This window comes from Amblyomma maculatum, chromosome 5, assembly GCF_055883805.1.
Source record: "Amblyomma maculatum isolate TAMU_Amacu chromosome 5, ASM5588380v1, whole genome shotgun sequence".
Lineage (NCBI taxonomy): Eukaryota > Metazoa > Arthropoda > Arachnida > Ixodida > Ixodidae > Amblyomma > Amblyomma maculatum.
The window spans coordinates 36,214,710-36,240,209 of NC_139348.1; the positions used below are offsets into that span (position 1 = coordinate 36,214,710).

At 44.9% G+C, this 25,500-nt stretch overlaps 1 protein-coding gene across 2 annotated transcripts in view; it reads left to right on the top strand.

Moving 5' to 3' along the window:
- Positions 1-25,500, top strand: part of LOC146188023 (uncharacterized) — a 109,634-nt gene that overhangs the window by 46,255 nt on the left and 37,879 nt on the right. For both annotated transcript variants that reach the window (XM_084603607.1, XM_084603606.1), the window contains exons 2-4: positions 3,115-3,213; positions 10,192-10,244; positions 13,149-15,024. In XM_084603607.1, coding sequence (XP_084459733.1) covers positions 3,189-3,213; positions 10,192-10,244; positions 13,149-15,024 — 1,954 coding nt within the window. In that variant the 5' untranslated portion in view covers positions 3,115-3,188. The remainder of the gene's footprint in view (positions 1-3,114; positions 3,214-10,191; positions 10,245-13,148; positions 15,025-25,500) is intronic.

The following is a 25,500-nucleotide window of genomic DNA, read 5'->3' on the forward strand; positions in this document are numbered from 1 at the left end:
ACCATTAAAAGCAATCACTGATTACCACCAATTTCAGTTATGCCTATGACTGGCCAATTATTTGCGCAGCAGCCGGCGAACATGCAGCTTCTTTCGCTTCGGTCTCTCAGACAATCTGTGTGACCTGGTTCAAATCAGTCAACTAGAATGCCGAAGACTGCTAGCACAAAGGCTGCATTGAATGTCATACCAAGCAGGACTGCCTCTTAGAAACGAGCCTCTCTCAACCCCACCACTGAGTGAAGTATGCACTGCCAACGCTGAAATCGATGATATCTGTAATGGTTATCTGATAGTTCTGTTGTCTGTTCTTCAAGGTTCAAGTTTGGCCAGCAGAATGCTTTCCAGCTTAATCCAATCGGATCTGTAGCTGTTTGGCCCAGCTTTCTTTTTTCTCCAACTGGTGATATTACTTTGTTTGCTTGAAGTTCCTGTTCATTTTTATTTGAGTCCAGATACTTTCCAGTAGCTATGCAAATGTTGGCTATAATTAAGTGCCCTCTGTTCGTGACTCTCAAGGGACTGTTTTGTTTCCAACTGTCACTACCAATCTTTCGCCCCACCGGGGTGGCGCAGTGGTTAGGGCGTTCAACTACTGTGCCCAAGGATGCAGGATCGAATCCCAGTGGAGGCAAAAAGCAAGGCGCCCGTGTGCTGTGCGATGTCAATGCACGTTAAAGAACCCCAGGTGGTCGAAATTTCCGGAGCCCTCTACTATGACGTCTCTCATAATGAGTCGCTTTGGGACGTTAAACACCATAAATCAAACCAAACTACTAGGCTTTCATTTATGCACTGTGTGATCCAGTTGATGGCGTGTGCCAAAACTGGTTGAGCATCTAGATAATTTTCACCTGAGTAGTGAGCGGCTGTACCTAGTAAGCTAGCTGGAATTAATAGTTGGAATTATGGAAAGCTGCTAACATGCACTCTCAGAAGTCTGCCAGCTGTGAGGATTGTGCCTTGAGACTTGAACTCTTAGCTTAGCTCTCGACAGTGATTGATATGTTTATCTTGTATTTCGCAAATGTTAAAGGTACAAGCAATGAGTTGACCTAATTCTGTTTAGTAGGGGCCTCATTGTGAATAAAATCTGCCACATGCTGCGGCTTCCCTCTATTGTTCATCTCCATTCCAAGCATATGCATTTCATGGTTTTAAGCCATACCTACTTGTTTTTCGGTTCGTTTTTTAGGTCTCTGGCAACCTAACTTGGTGAATGCCTCATGTTGGCAGGTGTCGCATTGAGATGATATTTACACTGTTTCCATATGTAGATCCCTCTGTTTTGAAAGTTGCATTGCGTTCAGCTTTGACCGTTTACTATTTTAAATGTGTTATGACTGGGGTCAAATGAAAAATCCTTGTGTTTGATAAATTGAGCAGGAACATGAACTTTATTGCGAGAAATATACATGCAATAAACAGTGGGTGCCCGCAGAAGAGCAAGCGCTTATGAGCGGGCCACGGCAGTCACAGCGGTATGCACTCAATATAAAATGCTGATAGTACACAGTTGTCAGTCAATGCAAAAATAAAACAAAGCTGGTACAATGCATATATAGTTTCTTTAGTACAATCAATGGATAAAAAGCAAACAATTTGAAACCTGTATTAAGGAAACATAACAAAATTGGCAAAAAAACAGAACAAAGAAGCTTATTAATATCTTTCTTCGCGACCTACAATCCACGCTTTGAGTGCAGATTTTGTAGCCTTCATAGAATCACAACCCAACACTTCTGCTGGTAGTTTGTTAAAATAGTAAGGAATATAAAACTGTTTTGTCTTTTTGCCATAATTTGTATAAACCCTTGGTACTTAATAACGCGCTATGTGCCTAAGGGACTCTGGTTTTTTATCTGGCTGTTTGAACTGGTTTGAAAAGTAATTTTTACTTGCACGTACACGTCATGCAGGGGACTAACATCTACTTCAACCATTCTGGTGTTGTCAGACTTCTCATAAGCAGTTCCATACAGTAAATTAGTGGAGGTTCTGCACAACAACCTATCAACCTTCCTAATCTTACAGGAGAGCGCACACGAACCATAGACAGAAATGCCATATTTAATAAGTGGTTAATAAGCGAGTGAAATAACAAATGTTCTGAATTTTTCAGAACGAATAAAAAATATTCTCAGTTTTTGAAGTGCATTTCAATAGAAGTGAGGTTTGAACAAGACCTGCTGTTTCTTTTTTTCCTTTCATGCCTATTCCAAAACAGCACCCATTTAGTGACATCCTCAGGTCCATTCATAGTGCGCATACATGGTCACTAATACCGGACAACATGGCAGGGCTCAGGCAAGCTCAGAACAGTGGACCCTGATGCCTGATCTCAGTCCGTGGCTTATACACAGCTGTTCTGAAGGGAAGTGCTAATTTATTCCTTCCGTCATCAGTCGTAACTTAACTGATAGAATTAATGCAGGGACTTCGTGTTGTGACTTGTTAGTAGAGATTGCTTCTCTTAGCAGCTATAGCTGTAAAGCCACAGGCTATACTGCCACACAGCCACACCCTCACTGGCACTTCGATGCTCTTCCAGAATTGCTCGTTTTGCGTAAATGTTTGCACAAGTAGCAAATAGAGTGCAGATGTACGATTTGTATTCGATTCTGTTCGATATATATTTGATTTGACCTTAGCTTTATTTGATTTGTTTTGGGAAAAGCACTGCTAGCACATCCCTAGCATTAAGGTGTTTGGGACACTTTCATTGTTTAAAAGCGAAAAAAAAAAAAAGTTATCCAAGTTTTATAGAACCAGTGCTTGAACATGGGCGGTTATGTCATCTCTATTCATTCACGAAACCCTGAAATGGCTGGACAGTTTTATCACCGGTGGAATACTATCATAGCTAGAAATTTTTTTTTTTTTTTGGCTGGGGTGCTTCAAGGGCTAGAGTTGCATATAAACCACTGCCACCCAGTGGTGTTGCTCTGTGGCCTTTGTGGGTGGCTTGCAGTTGGGTCTTTTGGCAAAGATCATCTGTGAATCACAGGCTGCCTGTGCGTGTGGCGAAACATTATAGCTGCTCCGTTGGCACACCTCATGTGTGCGAAAACGCGAGACCGTTCTGACGTCCCCATTTTCCCTGTGTGTGCTCAGGACGTGCGGAGAGGGGCGGCGTGGACGGCGTAGGGGCCCAGTACGCCAGCTCCCCCCAGGTTCCCTGGAGGGGCATGGCCGATCCAGCCGCCTACCCAGGTGAGGAAATGGACAGGCACACGGTGTACTGCACCCACACATCTTCTACTTTGTTAACGCTCTGGATCGCTTTAGTTCTGCATACTTCCAGGAGGTGCTTCTTTTACCTCGAAGGCCTGCTGGGGTATTCAGTGAAGAGCTTGCATCAGAGTTGACATACTAATTGATTATCTGTAATTACATTTTTGTGCAATTTCTATTATTGACTATCTTTTTGGAATGGTAATGTTTTAGGTAATTCAATTACATTTTTTCTGTAATTAATCAATTATTTCTTTGTTGTAGAAAAGCCTATAGGGGCAAAGCATACATGACAACGAGATTGCATTATTTTTTGGCCACACAACGTAGTGCATAGCCGCCTGGCATGTTGCGCTGTCTGTGGCCTTCATTCTTGGTTAGCTGGGGGCCTCTTTGGATGCTTCAAATAGGTTGTGCCTAGCTAATTCGATGCTGCAAAAAAAAAAAAAAAAAAAATGGGTCCATAAACGTTTGTATCCAAGAAATACATGCTCTAAATTATGAATACTGAAAATATAGTATGTTTATTATAGTAGACCATGTCTGGTGTTCCCTAGAAAACATCTACAGACAAGTATTCCAGCTTTTCAGCGGCTTTACCTGCAGTGCCTTTTCACAGCACCAACAACAAAGTGCAGTGCTTTATAGAGGCTGCACAAACCATAGAGTTTCTTACACTAACTAGAGGGAAAGCTGAGGGTGGTGCACTTCTGCCACCATAGGTAGCTCTCCGGCCCATGATGCTTTGAGCGCCCATGGTGGCTGAACTGGTCGTCTGGAAACTCCATGTAAACTACTGTAGACAGCAGCACAGCTTTCCCTCTAAGTAAGAGTAAGAAACTGATGGTACAAACTGACACCCGAGCATAGCACAACCACTAGAGGGTGCTCAAGGCATTCCTACAGAGTAGCACTGTCCTGCCCTCTAATGCTCACCTTGAGAGAGTTCAGTGCAGCAGCTCATGTCTTCACGAGGAAACGTCTGCAAAATGAGTGATGAGAAGTTGAAAAACACCCTTTGAAAATTAACATGAAGGTCGTTGTGAAAAGGAATGAAATTGCAAGCTGCAACAAAATGGATACAAGTGGAATTGGGCAATGTATGGCAGTCCTGATAAATGTCATTCATGGTGGCTGCAGAGATGGTTCCGGTCACTGCATACTTGTGGGAATTATACAGCTCCTTGGTACAAGATGGCGCACTTTATTCAAAACCATGTTCGCAGTGAGGTGAAATGCATGGAGGGCTAGTAAGATGTCGTTCTTCTAAAATGGGATTCTGACAAAAAAAAAATTGTTAGAGAAAGCTAGGTGCGAGCACTTGTGGCACAGATCGCACAGGCAGACGGTTGTTACATCACTGCTAAAGAAACCATATTTGAGTTTGCATTTAAAACTGATTGCACACCTCTTTGCTTCCCTGAAAGACCTTCAAGCTCTAATTAAAATAATGGAGAGAGATGTCTCTGCTTTTAATGGACATTGAGTGAAAAAAAAAAAAAACACCGGAAGGTAGCATGTTGGATCTGAATCGATATTTTGGCGGTAGTAATGGTTGTGCATGCGATTCCTGTGGGCCACTTGGCTTGAGGACTCAACCTAGATGTTCGCTATTTGCTGATCTCATTGTTGACGCACTTCCAGTTATTGCATCCTTTGTGTGTTTGTGTGGCATTCAGCATTTGAAGTTTAATCGGGGCAAGAATTTTCATTGTGAGTGTGCTAGTTCTAGAAGGGTGCAGTGTCGTAAATTGATGAATGCCCAGATGTGAGCAGGAATTCCCAAATGTTGTCCCCCCTTTGTCTACATGATTTGACTGTCAATCTGCAAATCACTAATGCTGTGCGACTGCAACTTGAGCTGTCATGCTGTGTGTTGTGCACGTGCTTTGGCTGTCTGCGCATAACCTATAGCAGTTTGAATGCAGGCACTTTGCCACACTTCTCGGCAGCTATCTTTTGGAAACACAGTGAATGCACACGTATGGAGTGTCTGTAACGATATCACTTCACCAGCAGTCTGGCCACGAGACGATTGTCTGCTGCATAGCAGGCATCGCTTTGCTTGTGATATAGACGGTGTGCAAGACAATGGTGGCAGAATTGATAAGTACATCCGAGAGTGGAGCTGGCTGCGTCGTCTGCTCGCTATGTGCTCCTGTGCTGTTGTCGCATTGTGAATTCATTTTCACACGTTTGTAATGTAAACTTCAGAGCATATGGAAAAGGCATATGACACCACCTGGAGATTTGGGATACTTCGCAATCTGGCACACCTTGGAATCCGCGGCAGAATGTTGAACTGCTTAAAAGATTTTTTGTCCGACCATTCATTCCAAGTACGCCTCGGTTCTACACTCTCGAGGAACTTTACACACAAGAAAACGGAGTACCGCAAGGATGCATATTAAGTACTATGCTTTTCATTGTAAAGACGAATTCAATAGCAAAAGTAATCCCACAGTCTGTTATATACTCACTTTATGTCGATGACCTCCAAATTGCATGCACATCATTCAGCCTATCGACGTGTGAACGACAGATGCAACTAGCATTAAGGAAATTTAGTAATTGGGCAGAAAAAAAATGGATTTAGGTTTTCACCACAGAAAACAGTTGCCGTTCTTTTCTCTCTCAGGAGAGGCCTGCAGCTCAATCCCACCCTGCACCTAAATGAAACCATACTTCCGATAAAGCAAGAACACAAATTTTTAGGACTAACGTTTGACAAGAAGCTCACATTCCTCCCACACATAAACAACCTGAAAGTCAAAGCCTGTCGAGCTCTCAACATCCTTAAAGTACTCTCAAGGAGACACTGGGGCTCTGATAGGACATGTCTTCTCCATATCTATCGCTCAGTAGTACGCTCCTGTTTGGATTACGGGTGCGTGGTCTATGGGTCAGCAAGACTGTCATATCTTAAACGACTGGACCCAGTACATAACTTAGGTCTGCGTCTTTCGGCTGGTGCATAAAGACATCGCCGGTAAAAAGTCTGTATGTTGAAGCAAATGAACCGCTATTAAAATACAGGAGGACCATGCTTACACTTTCATACATTCTGAAAATTCGTTCGTTACCGAAACATATCTGTTACTCCATACTTACAAACTGCCCCTCAAGAATACTGTACATCAATAAACCTCGATCCATCAAACCTCTCATACTCCATTTTGAAGAGCAGTGCCAGGAACTCGACTTGCTGGATGCACTTCCTGATATTGCACGCAGACCTGACCCACTGCCACCTTGGTACAACTTTACTGCTGTATGTGACCTCACATTAACTCAATTTCGCAAAGCACAAACACCGCATGAACACATTATACAAGTGTTCTCGGCATTAAATGAGAAATACAGGGAAAACAAGGCATTTTATACAGATGGTTCGAAGACAGTATTTTATGTAGGCAGTGCAGTAATAGAAGACAAACGGGAAAAAAACAGAGGTTACCACAGTGCGCCTCAATATTTACTGCTGAATGCTACGCCGTATTCCTAGCAATAGATAAAATAGTCAACAAAAACATCGAAAACAGTATCATTCATCTATGCAGACCCTCTGAGCGTACTCGCATCACTACGTCAAAAAAATGCTACACAACCTTTAGTAGGGGACATAGTTCATTATGCAGTGATAGCAAAAACACAAGGACTTAATATCAAATTTTGCTGGGTGCCAAGCCACGTTGGAATCGGCGGTAACAAGAGGGCTGGTGCATGTGCCGCGGCCGCCTGCAATGCTCAAGTACAGAAAGTGAGAATTCCACACAATGATGCCATAAAATTCATACGAAGAACACTGAGACAAAAGGGGCAGGATGCATGGGATAACGAACAAGCTACACCTAGTAAAGCCAGTTATAAAAGAATGGAAAACATGCAGCTATCAAAAACGTTTTATTGAAGTAATCTTATGTCGCCTTCTTATCGGACACACCCACCTGACTCATAACTTCACTCTAGCAAAGAAAGACAAACCCATATGCAAACACTGCGGAGAGGTGGTCACCATAAACCACATCCTAATATCCTGTATAAAACTCGATCAACTTAGAAAAGAGCATTTCCCACAGTTCTATGCTAACTACATTCCCCTACACCCTAGCTTACTCTTAGAAGAAAATTTACTGGTTAAAACGTCTTCTCTCGTTGATTTCTTAAAAGATGCCAACATCTTAAACCTACTCTAGTGTATTAAAATAATCGCTTGCTTCCTTTCACCAAACAGATCTGTAAACCCTGAGTTTGGTGCATGATGGCCTTAGCGGCCTATGTGCCATAAAACACAACACAACACACACATTAGAAACAACGTCAGTGCGTAATAATTAATTTTTCGACGTTCGCTACCATTCGTGTTAAGGTACTGGAAACAAAATGTGTGTGTTACTGCGTAATTCGGTAATAGTTCACTTGTTCAGTGCAGTGCTGCATATTTTTGTGGCCCTTAATTTTTCAAGTCATTTCATTGTATTGAGTGTAAAGTAAAGATGGATATGATAAGCATGAGGGACGAAATTTAGTGAATCAAACACGGTGCTCCAAACGCATTGTATAAATGTATTTAATGGTATTTAAGTGCTTGTTGAGAGTCGTATCTGTAAGTATTTTGAGGCTTTGTAAGCTTTACAAAGTGCAGAATTGATCAAAGGTTGTAAGCACGTGCTTTATCCTGTTTTGCCCATTGATGGCTGTACACGCTATGAAATGTGCTATCACCATGATCTAATCCATCATTGCAGCTAATTCATGGAGGATGCCTTAAACAGGGGGGTGTTTGAACCAGCGAGCTTTCGTGGTCTATGAAGAGTGTGTTTGTCTTGCAGCCCATAAAGTCCTGGGTTTGACTTTCACCCTCACTCAAAACTAACTCAGTTGTCATTTGTGCTCAGTTACTTTCCTTTGGTTACAGGAACCTTGAAAAATTTAATATTCTGAACATTTCGACCTAGTTTCTGAACTTTAAATGCTCCATCAGGGTTTTTCGCTCACGCCTTGATGATGATGATCCCGCTGGAGTTTCTGCGACACGGGCGGCATCGCACTAAGATCTTCTGAATTTGACCAAGCATAGTAGGGGTAATAAAGCAAAAAGGTGCTGGTGGCGCAGAATGTCTCATTGGGTCAAGGCATGTCAGTATGAGGACATGAAGTTTGCTTGAACATCAAAGGCAGGATACATTAATGAAAAGAAATTGGAAAGAGCTGCGAGGACTCTTTTCACATAATTCATCAGCTGCTGAAGCATGGACACATGCACATTAAAGCTTGGCTCAACATTGCAGCTGGCCATTTATCATATTTATTCAATTCTAAGCGCCCCCTTTTTTTCACGATCGCGACGCTGAGAGGCGGGGGAGCTTACTTGAGAAAAATCTAAAATAGCCCTTCCCCCCCCCCCCCCCCCCCTGCTAATGACGTCTTGACGAGACGGGCACGAGAGATAACAGTTTATTTAGCAGTAATCTTCGGTGAACTCAGTTACAGTTTGCTTGAACCCTCTGCTGATTTCAGGTTCTCGTGACAATACGCTGATCGGGGCCACTTTCGACTGGCTTTTGGTGTTCTGTGCCGTCAGCTATTGTGTAATGTCAGGATACAGCAACACAAAAAGCTGAAGATTGCGCCGCGCATTTCAAGACTGTGACGGCTTTGACTTAATGATTGAGGGTGCAAGAGCGCTGGCGGCCTTGTCTAACTGCTTTTCCTCAGGATAAAGGGCGTGCTTAAATTTCCGTACAAATGTTTTTCGCTTATTTATTTATAAAAATTGAGAAAGGTGCTTAGAATCGCAAAAATGCAGTAGCTTTATAGAGGCACCTGGCACGTGTATACACTAGTTTCTTGCATTGTCACCTAGTGTTTTCACTTATACACAAAGGGTACCTTGGTTTTATGTTTTAGGCCACCGTAGAAGAAATCACCAGGAGTTGAAAAAAAAATAATAATAATAACCGCTGCGAACATTGGCAACTTTTTCAGCGACTCATGAGCAGCAGCAACTCATGCCCAAGAACTTTAGAAAACTACTGCTGGGTTTCTTTCAGTGACGCTCCGGTAGGTTTTGCATAGGGGCCACGTGTAGAAGAAGCTTTGTGTAGCTGCATATACCCATAATAATTGCTCTAATAATGAAAGTGGTTTTGCAGTGATTCTCTAATGTGGGAAATGGGCAGTTATGTCTAATACGTGCTTCAAATAGCATGTCTGTGAAACCCACTGATAACAATGTGGAAGTGAAACCTATAATTGTTATAACCGGGCTAAGCATAAAGAACAAAGAAGACATTACAAACGTGAGTAATTTTGTTAAATGGGAAGTATGTATCTTGCCCTCTTCACTAATTTGCTGGAAAAAACCATTGTTGGTCAGCTTTAATTTGACTGCTTCACGGCAATCTTATAGGCATCTCTCTGTTAGGCGTCCAACTGCTGCACGTAGATGAGTGAAAGATTTCTTTTCTGGTTATGGTTCGTGCTCGGTGACGAGATGTAATTGTTATAACCGATAATTTGCTGTTACAGCATTGTTTTATACGGGTTATTTTACCATAGAGCACATTGCAAAGACGACAGTGCTGCATCCGATATATTGTCCAAAGTGGTATTGTTATAATTGGGTTGGACTGTAAATGTGTTGCAACGGGAGGCAGTTAACTGGAGCCAGGTACGCTTCATGGAAAGGAAGGGTGCATATCAGTGCTGTAGCTTCCACAGAGCTGCAAGGAAAAGCTTTCATGGAGTAAAGCTCGTGCCAGCTTGCCATGTTTATTGAATATTGTTTTATTACCACCTTGTGATTTTCAGCTGAAGGTTTGTTTTGTTGCACTTATGGTTGGGAACCTCATTCAATGCTGTGCTAAAATGGGCAGGGGAGGGGCAGCATTCTCAATCAGCATATTTGGCTTGCAGCACTGTGTCACTGGCCTAATGTCCGCTTTCATATTTCAGGTTGTGTTGGACAGAGCATGAACTTTGCGGAACACCCTTACGACGGTCGTGCGGTGAGTCAAGGTCTTCTTTTCTGTCTTGTGCAGATGCAATAGCACTCGCTGTCCAATCACTTTCAGTCACTTGACACGCATGAAGGACTTTTCAGCTGCTGGGAAATAAGCATACCTGCCAACTCTTTCGTATTGTCCGAGAATCTCCCGAATTTTGATTGCATGTCCCGATTGTATTAACGCAGCCTCAAATCTCCCTAAATGTGGCTGCCACACCCCAGCATATTTTTTTTTTTATTTGTTAATGCTTTTTTTTTTTTTCTTTTTTGCACTATCCTATCATATAACCATGCCAGAAAGCAGCGCAGGAGCAGTTAGTCACCAGCATGCACCTGGAATCGAGGTAGCGGCCATTGGCACCACGAACACGAGCAACCGGCGGTCGCTGCCATATTGAATTTTCCGGATTGGCTCGTCTCAGTCTGGCTCATGCATTTAGCAATCCAGTCGTTATATGATTGTGGGTGCACAAGCCGCTCTAGGCTTCAGTTAGTTGGCTTTCTCAGGTTGTCGAGGGAAGTGTGGAACACCAAACTTCTCTTTGTGCTTCCCCGAGTTGGAACGATCGATGGCACTTTCGAAAGCCAAGAAGTAGTACTTGCAAATATTTCGGAAATTGTACACGACTGAGTTTCCATACTTTGATAGTTTGCAAAAATGTGACAAGTATGGATTCTGTACCACATACTCCTATGATATGAGAGTTTTGCACGGTGGCAAGAACGACATCAAGATACACATCGCTTCACAAAAGCATAAGAACTAGGTTCGTGCTGCAGACGTGCAGGGCACATTCTGCAGTTTCTTCCAACACAACGGCGAAGTCAGTGTTACCCATGCAGAGTTCTTTTTCACGGGATTTATTGTCGTACACAATCTGTCGCTATGCGTGAGTGATCACGCGGGATCGTTATTTCGGAAAATGTTCCCGAAATGTGACAGTATGAAGTGCTACGGATGCGGACGTACCAAAGCAACTGCCATTGTTGGGAAATGGCTGCGGACTCCGACAGCTCAATGTTGAAGTCTCTGAAACGCCATGCTTTCGCATTCGCTGTGGATGTAGATAGCGTGTCGCAAATGTATTCGGTCGTGGCAACTTACTGCGTTGAGGATTGAAGCTAAGGATAATATTGCTTTTGGAATGATAAAGATGGCTTATTCATGGAGCAGTATGCTCCCAAAGAAAGGAAGGATCTTGGGAAAGCTAGAAGGGCTCAAATTATTCTAAATGAACGCGTTGACATGGAAGTTTCACTGAACTATAGAAGATTCTGCCGTCTCAGGCAGCGTCTCCAGTACTATAGTAGTTTCAAATGACTGAGTCTGTAAACAAATAAAAGATAGAGCATTGCATGCATGTTGTGATGTGCTGATTAATCGAGGTATGCGTAAAAAAAAAACTGCACGAGGAAAACAAATATTCGCTCTAACCAAGGGTGCCAATGACGGTAGTCACTGCGCAAGAATTCTCAACACGAAAAGCACGTCTTCACACTTGCTAAAAAATTAAACCATGTCATTCCCACAGCTAAATTTGTCTTCTGTACTATGTTCAAGGGAGTAGGCGAACGGTGCTGCCTCCGCCGGCGCTATGTGAAGGCGCTCAGCATCTGTCAGGGTCCTGACAGTCCTCTGCTCTTGCAAAGGAGTCCTATTACTTGTCAGTGACCGCTTGCATTTGACTGGTTGTGTGGCAGCTTCAGTTCTTGTTTTCATAACAGCAGCAATGCTGCAGCCGGTGCATGTCGTCGTAGCAGTCACCAACTTCGATAACTCTGATTTGGTGAAGCACTTTCTTGCTGAATGAGTCGGTCTAATACCTCAACATAAGCTTATAGGGGCCCAGACCAATGTGTATATTAAACAAATAAATTATTGTAATGCTAACGCGCAACTGAACTGCCTAGGAAAGCATCCTACAGCAGCAGTTCGTGTGTTCGTCATGTGGGAACTTCCAAGAGATGGCACCATGGTATGTCCTCGCGCCCAATACTTGGAAGCGTTTGTGACGATGCAACACAGAGATAGTTCAAAATAAACCACTGGGCTGTCACTCACACCTCTTTTCAGTGCGGTCAGCCTCAATAATTTCCGAATTTCTAAATTTAAAGAAGACCCCCCACGCAGGACGAATAGGAATTGACCCATGCTGATATTGTACCACATAGTAATCGCGAGGAGAGATCATTCTCACATAAAACAGTGCTTTTATAAGCTAGAAAAGGCCACAAAACAGTATGCAGGCCTCACTATCATTTAACAATTTCCAGTCCCTCTGTGTCTGAATGTTAGTCGACAGACATGAATGTTTAAATTCAATTTTGTAAGCTGTTATTTGTTGTTTTCTGCTTTTGGACATCCGTAAGCATACCTGGAAAGAGCTAGAAAATTAAGTGTACCAGTAACATTATAGTTCTCACTATCCTTCAGGTTCCTTTCATTGCTATATTCCATGGCCCATGGTTAGCTTTGCGCGAAATTTTGAAATATCTGTATTTGCTAATAAGACTTTTTGTCTTTTTGTTTAACTAGTTCATCGCTGTCACCCTCACAAGGGCCTAAATTAAAAGCTTATTATTGTATGGCATACCGTGCTGGCATTAAACAAAAGATGATGAGGTGAAGTACTTGGCCGACTTGACGACATTAAAGGTGTTCTGAAAGGAGCGACCACCGAACGTCATCTAGTGTATGCAACACTGCTGTGGAAATTTCATCCATAACATGTAATTCAGGCTAAGCTTATAAAATAACTCTAGGGTATTACATTAAAATTCACTAAAGAGAAAGTTGCGCTGTTTTCTCTTGTCTTTATCATCATACATTCTTGGCAGTTCTTTGCATGCTAGCACATATTTTAAATGGGCACTCTGCATCTTTTGTACCATACCCTCCCTGCAGCCTGGTGGAGGCTACCCATTTCCAGCACAGTACCGACCCCATCCTGGCTCTCCACCAGTGTCGTATGGACCAGGGCAGCACTGTGGCTCTGGAAGTTACGGCAACGGCCCCATACCAAGCAACCCAGGACCACCCTTCCCGCGGCAGTCATACCCCGGTGCTGTGCCTGAGATGCGCTATGGTCCCCCTCGCCATTCGGCCCCGCCTGCGTTTCCGGGTTCACCGGCTCCGCACGCGAAGCCACCTGGCGCGTGGGACCACGGCGGCGGCGGAAACTATGGTGCCAGGCCTGCCATGATGCAAAGCCCACCCCCAATTCGTTCACCTGTCAGCAGTGCACCACCGCTTCATAACATGGGGAGCTATCGAACCGTGTCAGGGCATCCTCCATCTCCATTGGGTGTTGGAGCTCCACCCCCACCTCATGGCAACATGCCAGTTCCTCAGAGCCAGTCACCATCGTGGTCCCAATCACCGCGCACGACTCCTTCCCCGCTGGCCTGTCATGCGCGGTCCCCAGCGCCGCAGCAGCCACCTTTTTCTCCGCCAACTCCGGCGCCAACGCCACAGCTCCAGAAGCCACCGTCTCCAATGTCAGGGTCCCATGACCCTCTCCAGTCTTTGGAGAAAATGGTCCTTTTAGACCCTCACGGTGGGAGTGGCGGAAACATGAACTACAGTGGCATGCAGCAGGAGTCATCCAGCTATGGGTTATCTGGTGGCACGGAGAGTGCACCGGGCTCACCATATCCTACCTACTACAACCTCGACCAGAACCGCATGTGTACTCCGCCAGACCCAGGGCCACCATATGGGGTTGCAAACTTTGCTGCCACGGGTTGCTACCGCACAGTGCTGCCCAGCGCAGAAAGCTCGACTTTGCGTAGTGGTGAAAGGACCAGCGGAGGCATATCTGCACCGCCTCCCTCTTCTGGTGTGTACCCCCCGCCCACAGTGAATGGTGTGAGTGATGGTGACTTCGGGACAAGTAGTCCACTTGGCACTCCGCAGAGGTGCAGTGACTTTGACCGGCCATATGCTGGTTCGCAAGGGTCACCCTTTTGTGATGATTCAGCTAAGCGACGACGGAGTTCAGACAGTGCCCTGTGCAGTCGGCCATCCAGTGTCACGTCTGCCGGGTCATCGGGAGTGACATCGGCTTCAGGCTCAGTGGACAGTGGGTGTAAGCTCAGGCGTCGAAGTGTTGCGGGTGTTCCGGACGGCTCAAGTACACCGGTTTCCCTGACTGCCACACCGAGTGAGGAATCGCCGGTGACTCAAAGGGTAAAAACAGAGCCCGAGGCAGCCACTTCAGAACCGGATCGTGCTGTGCCCCCGTGTGAAGTGGCGGACAGTGCCAGTACGTCCGCACCGGCTGCTGCCGCTGCTGCTGGTGCCACTGCTACCGCTGCTGCAGCACCAGCACCACTGCAGCCATCGCCGGTAAAGCGCAAGAGAGGCAGACCTTTTGGCGCCAAAAACAAGGCCAAGGACTCTGCAGCTGCAGTCAAGCGGAAACGGCGCAAGGTGGCAGCACACGCGACACCTGTTGCAACACCCACGGCTGCTTCGACACCAGTGGCAGCCAAGGTTCGCGTGCCTGTCACTACAGGACCTTACATTCGTGTGGTGGGGACGCGAGAGCGCCCTCTGTCGTCGCACATTGTCAATGTGGCTCCCCGCACTGTGCCAGAGGACGAGAGCAAGCGGAAAAAGGTCAGTGCTGCCGCGACTCGTGTGGGACCGCAGCACACGACGGGTCGGCGGGTCGCCGGTTCGGCAGCGCACACAAGCACGTTGTCGCCCCACTACGACGCGGTGACGCGGGACCCTACGTGGCTGTGCGCGTTTTGCCAGAAAGGCAGCCATCACCAAGGTGAGTCCTTTCGTCTCATGGTTGCTATTGTTGTGCTTCTTTCAAACCTGTATCACCTTTCATGGCCTGTTTCATATCAGCATGGCTGCTGTGTTGCTGAAATGAAATCCTGCCATTTCATATGCTCCACGGCTCTTTTCGGCGCAGAGATATTGTAACATCTATGCACTTAACGCAAGAGGCCCTCTAACCTTGTGTTTGGCACATGATAGCTGCAGTCGCTTATGTGCCATAAAACTCCCATATAACTAAGTAACTACTTTTGTTGACAATGCAGACAACGAATTACAGTGGCAGTCAGAAAACATGCTTAGTGAATTGACACAATGTTGCTGCTGGCCATTGACAAGACATCCACCGGCACTGTGTGCAGTTGCAAAGGCACATGTAAAGGGGCCCTTGATTGTGTGGTGGTAAAACTACCAAAACTACTGCGTCATCGCCCTCTCTCGTATGAGCACCCCCTTCCCTTTTTTTGAGGAATCTTACATTTTTGTGCACTGCCGGTTTAAGTGCCATCCCCTTTCCCACTGCAGGTATTGGAAACAAGAAAGTTTTTTCTTGGAAGCTTTGTCTTAGAGTGGCGAACGTATCCAAGTTAGCATGGGTGCGACCTTCTTGTCAGGGCCACCCATCTGCCATTCTGCTGCTTAACAGTGTTGTGAAGAGTTGTGTTTTTGCGTGCAGTATTAATTTGTACACTATGCAAAAGAAGGTAGAGGTTACCCGGTGGCACAGGCTAAGTGGCAAGAACGTATGTGAACATCTTGTGGGTTTGAGCTGCATCGCAAAAATTTCTGTGAATGGGACTAGAAGTACAAAGCCACACGCGTTTGACAGGCTGAGGACAGTGAGCTGCACGATCGGCTCGCCTAGGTTAACGTAATGGTCCCGAAAAAAGTGCGTTGACCTTGTTTTTAGGCGGAATTCCGAGGAATGCTTTGGTGTTTTTACAGAGACTTTTTAACGAGAAAAAGATCGCAAACGAAGCAGTTTCTGCAAATCGGTTGCTAAAACAGTGTAGACTACATCGCATGCTGTCAGTGGCTGCTGTTTTCTTCAATCATCATCTTAAATATTCTGATTCTCCTCCTTCCCCTCAATATTGTCCTCCTCCCCTCATATTTTGCTTGGTTCATCTAGTAAAGAGGATGCTTTCTTGGATGTAACATCCTCTACTGAAAACACTCCTTTACTTGACACAGAAGTAGCAGGGATGGCCAAGTGCCACATGCACCATTGGCTCGAATGAGAGCGATTGCTGGAAGCAACCATACTTTGTCTTTCATCTGACTAGGAACGCGGTCTCGGCCAGTGCCTATGTAATTCTGTGGCATCGGACGCTGGGACGGCTCACTGGTGAATTCGGATAGGGGATCAGGTATGAGCCGCTCAGCCAGCAATTATGGAAATAGAGCTCCCCAAAACATGTGTTGCACTCATTATGGCTGGCGCGAAGACAGTCAGATATTCCCAGTTTCCAGACTATAAGCTCAGTCTCATATTTTTGGTTTTGCTTTCTTACGCTATTCTGCGGCTGTGAACAAGCCATTCGCGACGTTTCAGACCCTGCTTGGCATGTTCTTCCATCTTTATCCTGGGATGGCGTCACGCTGTTTGAACGCCTACGCATACCGTATAAACTCTTGTAAGGGCCGCACTTTTTTTCCCCAGATTCGAGGGCCAATTTTCCGGGTGCAGCCCATAGGCGCCACATACAAAAAAAAAATTTTATTTTTCAAGTAAAAACAGGCCAGTTAGTGAACGTGTGGCGTCACTCGTCACTAGTGGAGTCTTCCGACTCCGAGCTGGTGCTGTGCTCTGGTGCACATTTACCCCACAAGTCGTCTTCAGTCCCATCTAAACGCTTTGAAATTCTGGTCACCTCGAAACTATGGGATACAATGTCCGTAACACGGAGTTTTACATGTACAAAATCCAGCCAAGCACAGTCGCGAGTGGTGCCGTCTTGAGCCACCGGTCGGCGTCTGGTCGTGATTGCCGTTTGCCATCTATTCTGAGTACTGTCTTCAGAATTCAACCTTAAAATGCTGATTGATGCTGACGTCCAGAGGTTGCAGCATGCCGGTGAGGCCACCCGTAATAACAGCCATGTCGATGCGGATATCCGTCAAGTTGACCGCGAAAGTCTCAAAACAAAGCTGAGGTGGCAGGGGCTGGTGATACCGATGCCGATATGGATTGCGGAAGCTTGCAGCAGAGGAAAAGTATGATAATGGTGATTACCCGCGACTTAGGGTGCCATCCGGGGGCGGCATCTGGAAGCTTCTGTACACGTGTATTTTGAAGGCTATTCCCACGTGGGTCATGGAAAGCTTGGATGCGGCCCTTACACGGATATCTTTTTTTTTTTTTTTTTTAATACTTGCTTCGAGAAGTAGGGCGTGCGGCCCATACACGGGTGCAGCCCTTACACGCGGTTATACAGTATATTCCTTGTGTGTATCCACCGTTTCCAGTATGCTGAAGCTGCACTCTGGTTACATGCAGTTTCACTGTACTGCGTGCTTCACCGCTTTCTTGCGTGCTTTCTTGCATGGACTGCAGTGAAGCATCCTCGATACGCGGCCAGGCTGTTATGTGAACGGGCACCACTGCTGCCGCATTGCAGTGTGTAAAGGGTAGCGGAAGCCTTTACGATTTTGTATCACTTCTTCAACGTTCCAGACAGTGTGCGCAGAGCAAAGCATTTGACAAAACCAGTTGTACCTAAGCGGATTGGTGCATAGATATGATGACATCAGCACAAAAAATTCTGCTGTGTCCCCAGCCACGTTGGGATTAAGGATAACGAGAGAGCATGCGCTGCAGAGGCCATAACAATGAAAATAAAACACCTGAACAGGCTGCTTGAGAAAATGAAACAAACAACAAGCTGCATTCCATAAAGCCCGTGTTAGGAGGATGGAAATCATGTCAACACCAGAAACGTTTCATTCAAGTAATTTTGTATTCTATGCCTAGGACACATGCACATTACACACAATTTCGTATTAACAAAAAAAAAAAAGGCAAACCTTATGTGTATTATGTGGTGATCAGCTCATAGTAAGCCATGTTTTAATCACATGTACAAGGCTCGCAGAACCGAGAATTGGTTTGAACTGAAAAAACTTTATCATCGCTTAAAACTGAGGAAAGAACATTTTGTTTTGTTTTTAGGCAATCAAGCACTTGTTGATATTACGCATGTTTTTACATTCCTAAATGAAGCAAATATTTTCAGACAGATTTAGGTATCACAACATCCAGGCACTTTAACATAAGGCACCATTTAACCTTGTGTTTTGCACGTTCCAGCCACAGTTGTGTAAGCGCCATAAGACTTCCATATAACTAACATCAGCACAAAAAATAAACTCCCAAAAATTAAGGACGAAGGACAACTATCACTAAAAACACCTTTATCTAAGGGAGGGACAACCTGAATTTGGGCTAACAATTACTTTGTGTTATGCCTCGAGGTGACAAAACAGAACTTCTGCTTCTTTTTGGGCCTAGGCTCATATTAAGAATTCTAATCCTTTAGTTGCCAAATTTATTGATGGTCTACTAACAGGTATCCTGGCTAATTATTGATGGATTTGCCGAAACCAGGAAAAATAATTATGCGATGCATACTTTTGCCGGCAGTTTTTTCATGTCTGATGATTTGATCATCTTTTCTTGTCTGTTGAAAGCCGAATTAATGAGAGTTTACTGTATCCAAAGACTAGAATATTTGGTGGTGTTTAAATGTTCAAAACTTGTCAGTGTATTGGTCATTTTCTGATCCTTGGGAAAACTCTCCGATACCAATTTTTGTAATCGAAGACAACAAATTGGTTGTTATTTGAAATTTTGAATTTTGCACAATCCTGCTTATTTTATCACAACGAAGTCTTTAAGCACGACTTGTTACAAGAGATTCACGTGAATGGCAGTAGCTTTCTCAGTGCTGGAGTGAAAAGGCATGCATTAAACAGGGTGTGCAACTGTCTCGTGGCTGATCTACCAGTGGAGTGAGGCACAGTCAGCCCGTGTAAGTTTCTCTTCGTGACGAAAGGAAGTTGTTGCTGTCTGCAGCTCATTCCTTGTGCGAGGAGAGGAAATGGTTTCATTTTCGATTGTCATGACTTTTTGCGCTGAATATGCAACTGCACGACCGGCTAAAGCTTGCGAAAAGCTGCCAAGGTTTATACTAGATGACTTACTTTGCCCCTGAGCTATGAGGCCAGCCTCAAGTGGAGAGGAAATTTGTGCACCATGCTGTTGTGGTCAGCACTAAACTGGTCACCTCAGCAGACATGCCAATGAGATGTCGCTGAACCCTTGTACAGAGCTGTTGTGCTGTGCTTGTATGGGCACTGTAAGCACTGGCAGATTTTTTTAGCTCATTGTTCTGAGCATGAGGTTTTATTACTTAGTATCATCGTCAACTGTTGCTCAATCAGTTGGTTGGGCTGGTTGGGCTGGTGCTCTGGTGACCTGTTCACATGGTCGCGTTCTTAATGGTTAGAAAGCAGATGTTTCAATTCAATCTTTATTCAGCATTTTTATAAAGTTAGTGCAGGTTTTGTTTGCTTTTGGCATATTCTACAGCCAAGCTAAGACAATCCAGCAAGATGAGCTTCAGCAGTGAGTCGATTTCTCTGGTGATGCTCTGTGTATTTGCTTGTGCCCACATGTTCGTGCTTTGGAAGCCTTAGTGGCAGAAGCAATGAGAGAATGAAGGAAGGGAATTTCTGGTTTAGAGCTCAAGTGGAAGGATCGGTTCGATATGCAGCTCCAACCTCGCAGACCAGTCCGGTTCCAAACTGACTTGGACAAAACAGTCCTGGGCACAGAGGTGCTAAAGTCGAGACTATCTTTTTGATTCAACTGAGTCTGCAGGCCCCTCTTGAGCTCAACTCTCTTTGAGAACTTGGAACAGTTGTACAGAGGGACTACTACTACTACTGAGTTGTGGAGCCCTCACATTTATTGCGCTAAGTTCTACTTTAGGCGAGGGCAGAATGCATTTTTTAACGACTGGTCATAGTGGTGAGAGGCCTCCTGCCACAGTTTTCGTTAGCCCATCGAGTCATAGCTTTGCAGTTTGCTTACCACCATGCCATGCAGAAGAAATGAGAATAAAAGCTTTAATGCCTGAAATTTAACTTTGTTAGTGCTATTGAATTTGGATTTGGCCCTGCTCATCCAGATATTCATCATGTGCAAGTCATGGTGGTGATAATGCCTGCAGGCCAGCCAAAATTTTACTGGTGTATACGCGATGCGCATAACGCCGAAAACGCCGCCTGTTTTTTGCGCACTAAAGCAAGTGTCAAGAGCAACACATAAAATAGGCAGTATCTCATGTACTGTCCGATGGCGCTTTTATAGAAACTTCGAGTATCGCCCTACGGCGCAGCATACTACAGCCTCGTTGACTCCCGTAAGTTTTCGCCAGATCATTCGTTTGGCGTATTAAGACCCGTCGAAAAATGCCCGAGCTTGGCCACATCAAGAGAGCATACGGCAAATTCGTAACGCTTGCCACATTGGATACCGCGAGCTTACCGTAACGACGCTGCCCGCGAAAGCGGCTGACGACGGCGCTCTGGCCGTGTGCTAGGCCCTAGTCGTCGCTATGCCTGAACGGTTTTGCATCAAAGCCGTAGCTGGAAGCGCTTTGGAAATAGTAAATTTCATATTCATAAAACTACCTTATAGTATCAGTTCAATTGTATCGCAAATTCTCTTACAGTAAAAGGAAGCGTAACTTCGGCGACGCCTTAGCAGCGGAGCTAGAGAACAAAATCGGATGAGCTGCGTCATACAGGCGGCAGCTGCTAATGTGAGCAGAGCATTTATTTGTATTGCATTTATCACTTCTTCCAAAATTTCGTTACATAACAGCGATCCTCAGTAAAGAATTTTTTTTTAGATTACTTCGTAAAATTAAGCGCATATTATTTAAGATCAACAGACATGCTTTTCTGAAGGTGGCGAAAGAAATCCGCCGTGCCGGCGGCTCAGCGCCGATGGACCACGGCAGACGAAGTGACCTGTTCCATCCGTGCTGATTGCGTTGGCTACGGGTTGGCTGGCAGCGATGGGTGTCAGGTTTTTTTTTTTTTTTTTTTTTTTTTTTTTTTTTTTTTTTTTTTTTTTTTTTTACGATGCTATTTGGCATTTTTCACATAGATGACTGGGTGAAAAATTATAGGAGCACAGTATAGTATTTAATGCAGGAGGCACTTTTGTAGTTTATTTTGGGTGTATCTTCTCACCAATTCTCTGCTGTCAAGATAACACATTTCCTCGTTGATCGCATTTGGTAGAGTACCTCAAACTCATTTGATACCTAATGTTGTTTTCATCGAATGTCATTATATTTTCTCGTGTAGCAGCAAACAAATATCATTTTGAACGAATGCCATTCGATGGAATTGGCATTAAATTTGCCGTGTGGCGGGGCTGAGTGATAACTATGTTTTCAGTGTTTTCCGCTTGTCATTGCACCTTCGGTGAACCTTTTTTGTTTAAACTTGGTCGCCTCCGCTAGCGGGGAAGATATGTTACGCATCAGATTTGTTAAATGCTTAGCCATATGATATTTAGCCTGCATTGACATCGCAGAGCACACGGTGGCATTTAGCGTTTCGCCTCCACCTAAACACCGGGGGTGCGGTCGACGTCAGTCCCGATAACTCGATCCTCCTCAGTAGCCTGAGCCACTGCGACGGGTTATTGAACAGAAATTTGCCAATATGCGTTTTGAAATTTCCCATGTAATTACTTTGAAGACCAGAGCCAGTGTTTCTGTTGTCTGGCAAGATTACGAAAACATAACATGTCGCTGCACTTGCTATTCAGACTAGGGGTCTAGAGCTGGTTATAAAGCGCGCTGCAGTTCTGCAGTTTGGCGCGATGGTGATACAAATGAAATGAAGATGATACTACAATAACAAAATAGGATATAAAATTTAAAATTAATATGCTCTTGGCTAACCTGTGATGCAGCATTTCAGATATCGCCTGTGCTGATATCTCACTATTTCATGAAATTATCTACCCGCTCTGCTTTTTTGACGACGAAATACGTGAAATCCGTGCTGTACAGGCAGTGGTAAAGCGCAAGCATGAAAAATCTGAACTCTTGCTACAGGAGCCCAATATGCGCTATTTTTCTAATGCTCAGAATGCTGGTTTGCAAGCTCGCTGGATTTTCCTGTGGTCGCACAGGTACGAAACCGCTCGCAGTTTCGACAGCGCTGCCTAGTTTACTGTAGCAATATATTGCATGTAAACGAAGCAAGCGTGTACCATTAAGCAAAGAAAGAACATTGGTTCATAGATCAAGGAATGAACTAATTAGCGTGGCATTGTAATGAAAGCGAGGCACTCAAAATGAACTCCACTTCGTACGCAACCTTGTTGACTCTCGTCTGCAGCAAACACTTGATGCATATGGAGGCGATGTAGTCCCAGGCGGCCGTGATAACCAACACATGTCCACGTTTATACAGTACGATCCCCTTGCGTACACTGTCAACGCGGAAATGCCCGCGAGACGCGCAGAAACGGCAGATCGCATGTGCGCACCACGGCCGCGCTTGCCGCATGAGGCCCGCCGAGGGTTCCGACGGCCGCTGCTACGCGGTTTTCAGTGGCGCCCCTATAGGCATTGCGCATGGCGTATAAGGGGTCCAGTGAGCTCAAAATATCAGCACCGTTGTCCAAATGTAATACACGGATGAATTTGCACGGAATGCTGTTCTTTGTTGAGAAGTAAAAAAAGTAGCCATCAGGCCGTGTGTGTGAACACTCAAGCCGAGAGTATCTGTGAGAAGTGTCAGTAGAAATGGCACCACTCACATACAGGAGAAGTGTGCCTCATCAGTAATGAATAAGCCACTTGCTATGTGTTATACTATCGAAATTGCATGCTTTTGTCACATTAAGTAGAACACAGAGTACACTTCTTTTCAATGCGAATGAGTTTAGACTATGCTATGAATGGCAATATTGAGTAGGGCTAATGCCATTTAGTTTGCATATGTGACACCATGCAAATGCCATTAAAACTTGAGCCAAGCATTTACTGCCGTTAAATCAGTCCATGTGGCGCATCTGTTCCAATTAGGCAAAACTTGGAAGGTAGTCATGGTGGTGGTAAAAATTTATTTGAAGTAGAGGTGTGGACCCCTAGGGAGACCCACATACTAGGTGGGGTCCCTAGTCCGGGACCCCATTGGTCGAAGCGGCGACGCTGTGGTAAACTCCATCCAATTTTGGTTGCCATGAGGTGCAGGCTCGGGAATATAATTTCCAAATGGTGCATCTTCTCTTCTTTTTCCGCCGCTTGATTAAAATTTATGAAATTGATGATGATCAGAATAGTAGACTTGGCAGTCGCTGGTGAAAAATGTTTGTTAGGGTGGGCTAGCTTTGCAAAAGAAAAATGTAAAAATGTCATTGCAATTGTCTATGTGATGCATGATATTGAAATATGTAAAAAATGTCAATACATTAATGCATCTGAAAGACTGGAGCAGGAATACATTTTATTAACGCGATAGCGTCAAGGGCCCTGTGTCGCAGAGAAGTCGGTGTCGACGGCCGTCGCCGCCATCCCGCTTCGTCCGGCGTTGGCCGTGTGCGAAAAATCCCAGAAGCATTAATAAATAAAAACGAGTAGGAAAAATCGCCGACCTGAGGAATCTAACGTGGGCCTCCGAGGTGCGAGTCGAGCACGCTAACCACTCCGCCACGCCAGCTAGATGGTTTAAAATGGACAAAGGCGAGTCTATTGATTGTGGTGTTGTCTCAGAAATGCCCCTTAGAGAAGTGTATTCTGACATGTAATTGTAATTATGAGCATGTTAATTACAGAATTACAGAACACGCAGTTAAGCGAGTGGCAAATTATTTTTCCGTTGTACTTCCTCTTCGCTTGGCGTGCACGTTGTGGCGCACGGAATAAGATAGACAGGGCATGGCCTCCAAGATCTTCATTGCGGCAGTTCGGATCGGCAACGATGTTAGAGCAAGTAATTACCAAACAGTCATGCTTTGGACAAGTTAACGAGTGTTGTATCATGTGAACTACATCTTTGTGTCACTCAAAAGCGCGACAAGCAAATGAGTAGACGGTACGAACGGGGTGCGATAACGCTATCGCATTCCATTCTTAAAGGCGAAGTTTAAGTGTCCTCCAAATTTTTTGAGTCAGTGGCTCATATCTTTCCAAAATGTGGCACCCATCTGCATGCTGGCCGTACAGCGAACTAGAAGAGAGTGTAGCGGATAGACTTTACTTCCCATGCTGCCCTTGTCCTCTCAAATGGCGTATGAAGTGCTGGTGCTGATGTCACACACTCTTGAACGCATTGCATGGGCACTTGTGATGCATACACCATGGGCCTGGTGCATAAAGCAGTGAAATATTTCCTGTTAGTTGCACAACCTGTACTCCGACAATATTTTGGGCACAAAAATGTGACCTCTCAAGTATGAGTTTCTGTTAACATGGCAATCACACTTTCTTGAAATCGGGTCAAAACAGGCGACATTTCTCGGGACATGCGGAGACCTCTGTCCGCTGCACTGTCAATTCTAGTTTACTGTACTAACAGTGCCCCGTTCACTAGTGGTTTGCTACTCCTGACCTGCTGCACACCTAGCTTTGGAGCCAGTCATGAGTTGGTTACCAGTGCACTGAAAATGAAATGATTGCTTATTAATGTTGAGGGGTAGTAGTAGCTTTGTGCGGCATCTTTCGTAGCACAGCATGCCTAGCGAAGGTCGCCTCTAGACTTTAGGCAGGTTGGCCTCACTGCGTGTCAGCGATTGGCAGGGAGAGTGACAGAGAGAGAAGGCTATCCTTGAGTGCACCCTATGGTTGTTTCACAGTGCTGCCAGCAGATGCCCAAGACCCCTGCAGCCCACTTAAATATTGATCGAAGGGAGAAGTGCCACATGCGAGCATGTTTCGAACGACTCACAAAATTGGAGTTTGATGTGCTGTGCAGAATTCATATACTCTCAAACAGGATTTTCAAGAGGTCGTTACTGAAACCAGTTTTAAGGCGAAATCCTTTAATGGCTCGTTAATGTCCGTCCGTTGGCAAAACCTGTCTCCACCGGTAATCAAACCTCCATCCCTCAGATCCCCAGCCGAGAGCTATAACCAACTACGCCACACCCAGGATTGTGAGAAACACATCATAATTCTCCTTTCCTACCATGAGGATGATAGCAGTCATTACAATGATGCTGAAATTAGTAATAATGACAATGATGACAGCAGTGATGATACTGACGGTGCATGTAGTTGATAATTATTATGAGAGCAAATGTGATGCACCATATGCAGCAGCAATGCTCGGGCTTTTGCATTTCTTCAGTGTAAATTCCACAGTGCTCTCGAAGTTTTTTTTGTGGGACAGCTCCTTTTGTAGTAGTACCCTGGCAGGGATGCTTCTAGCA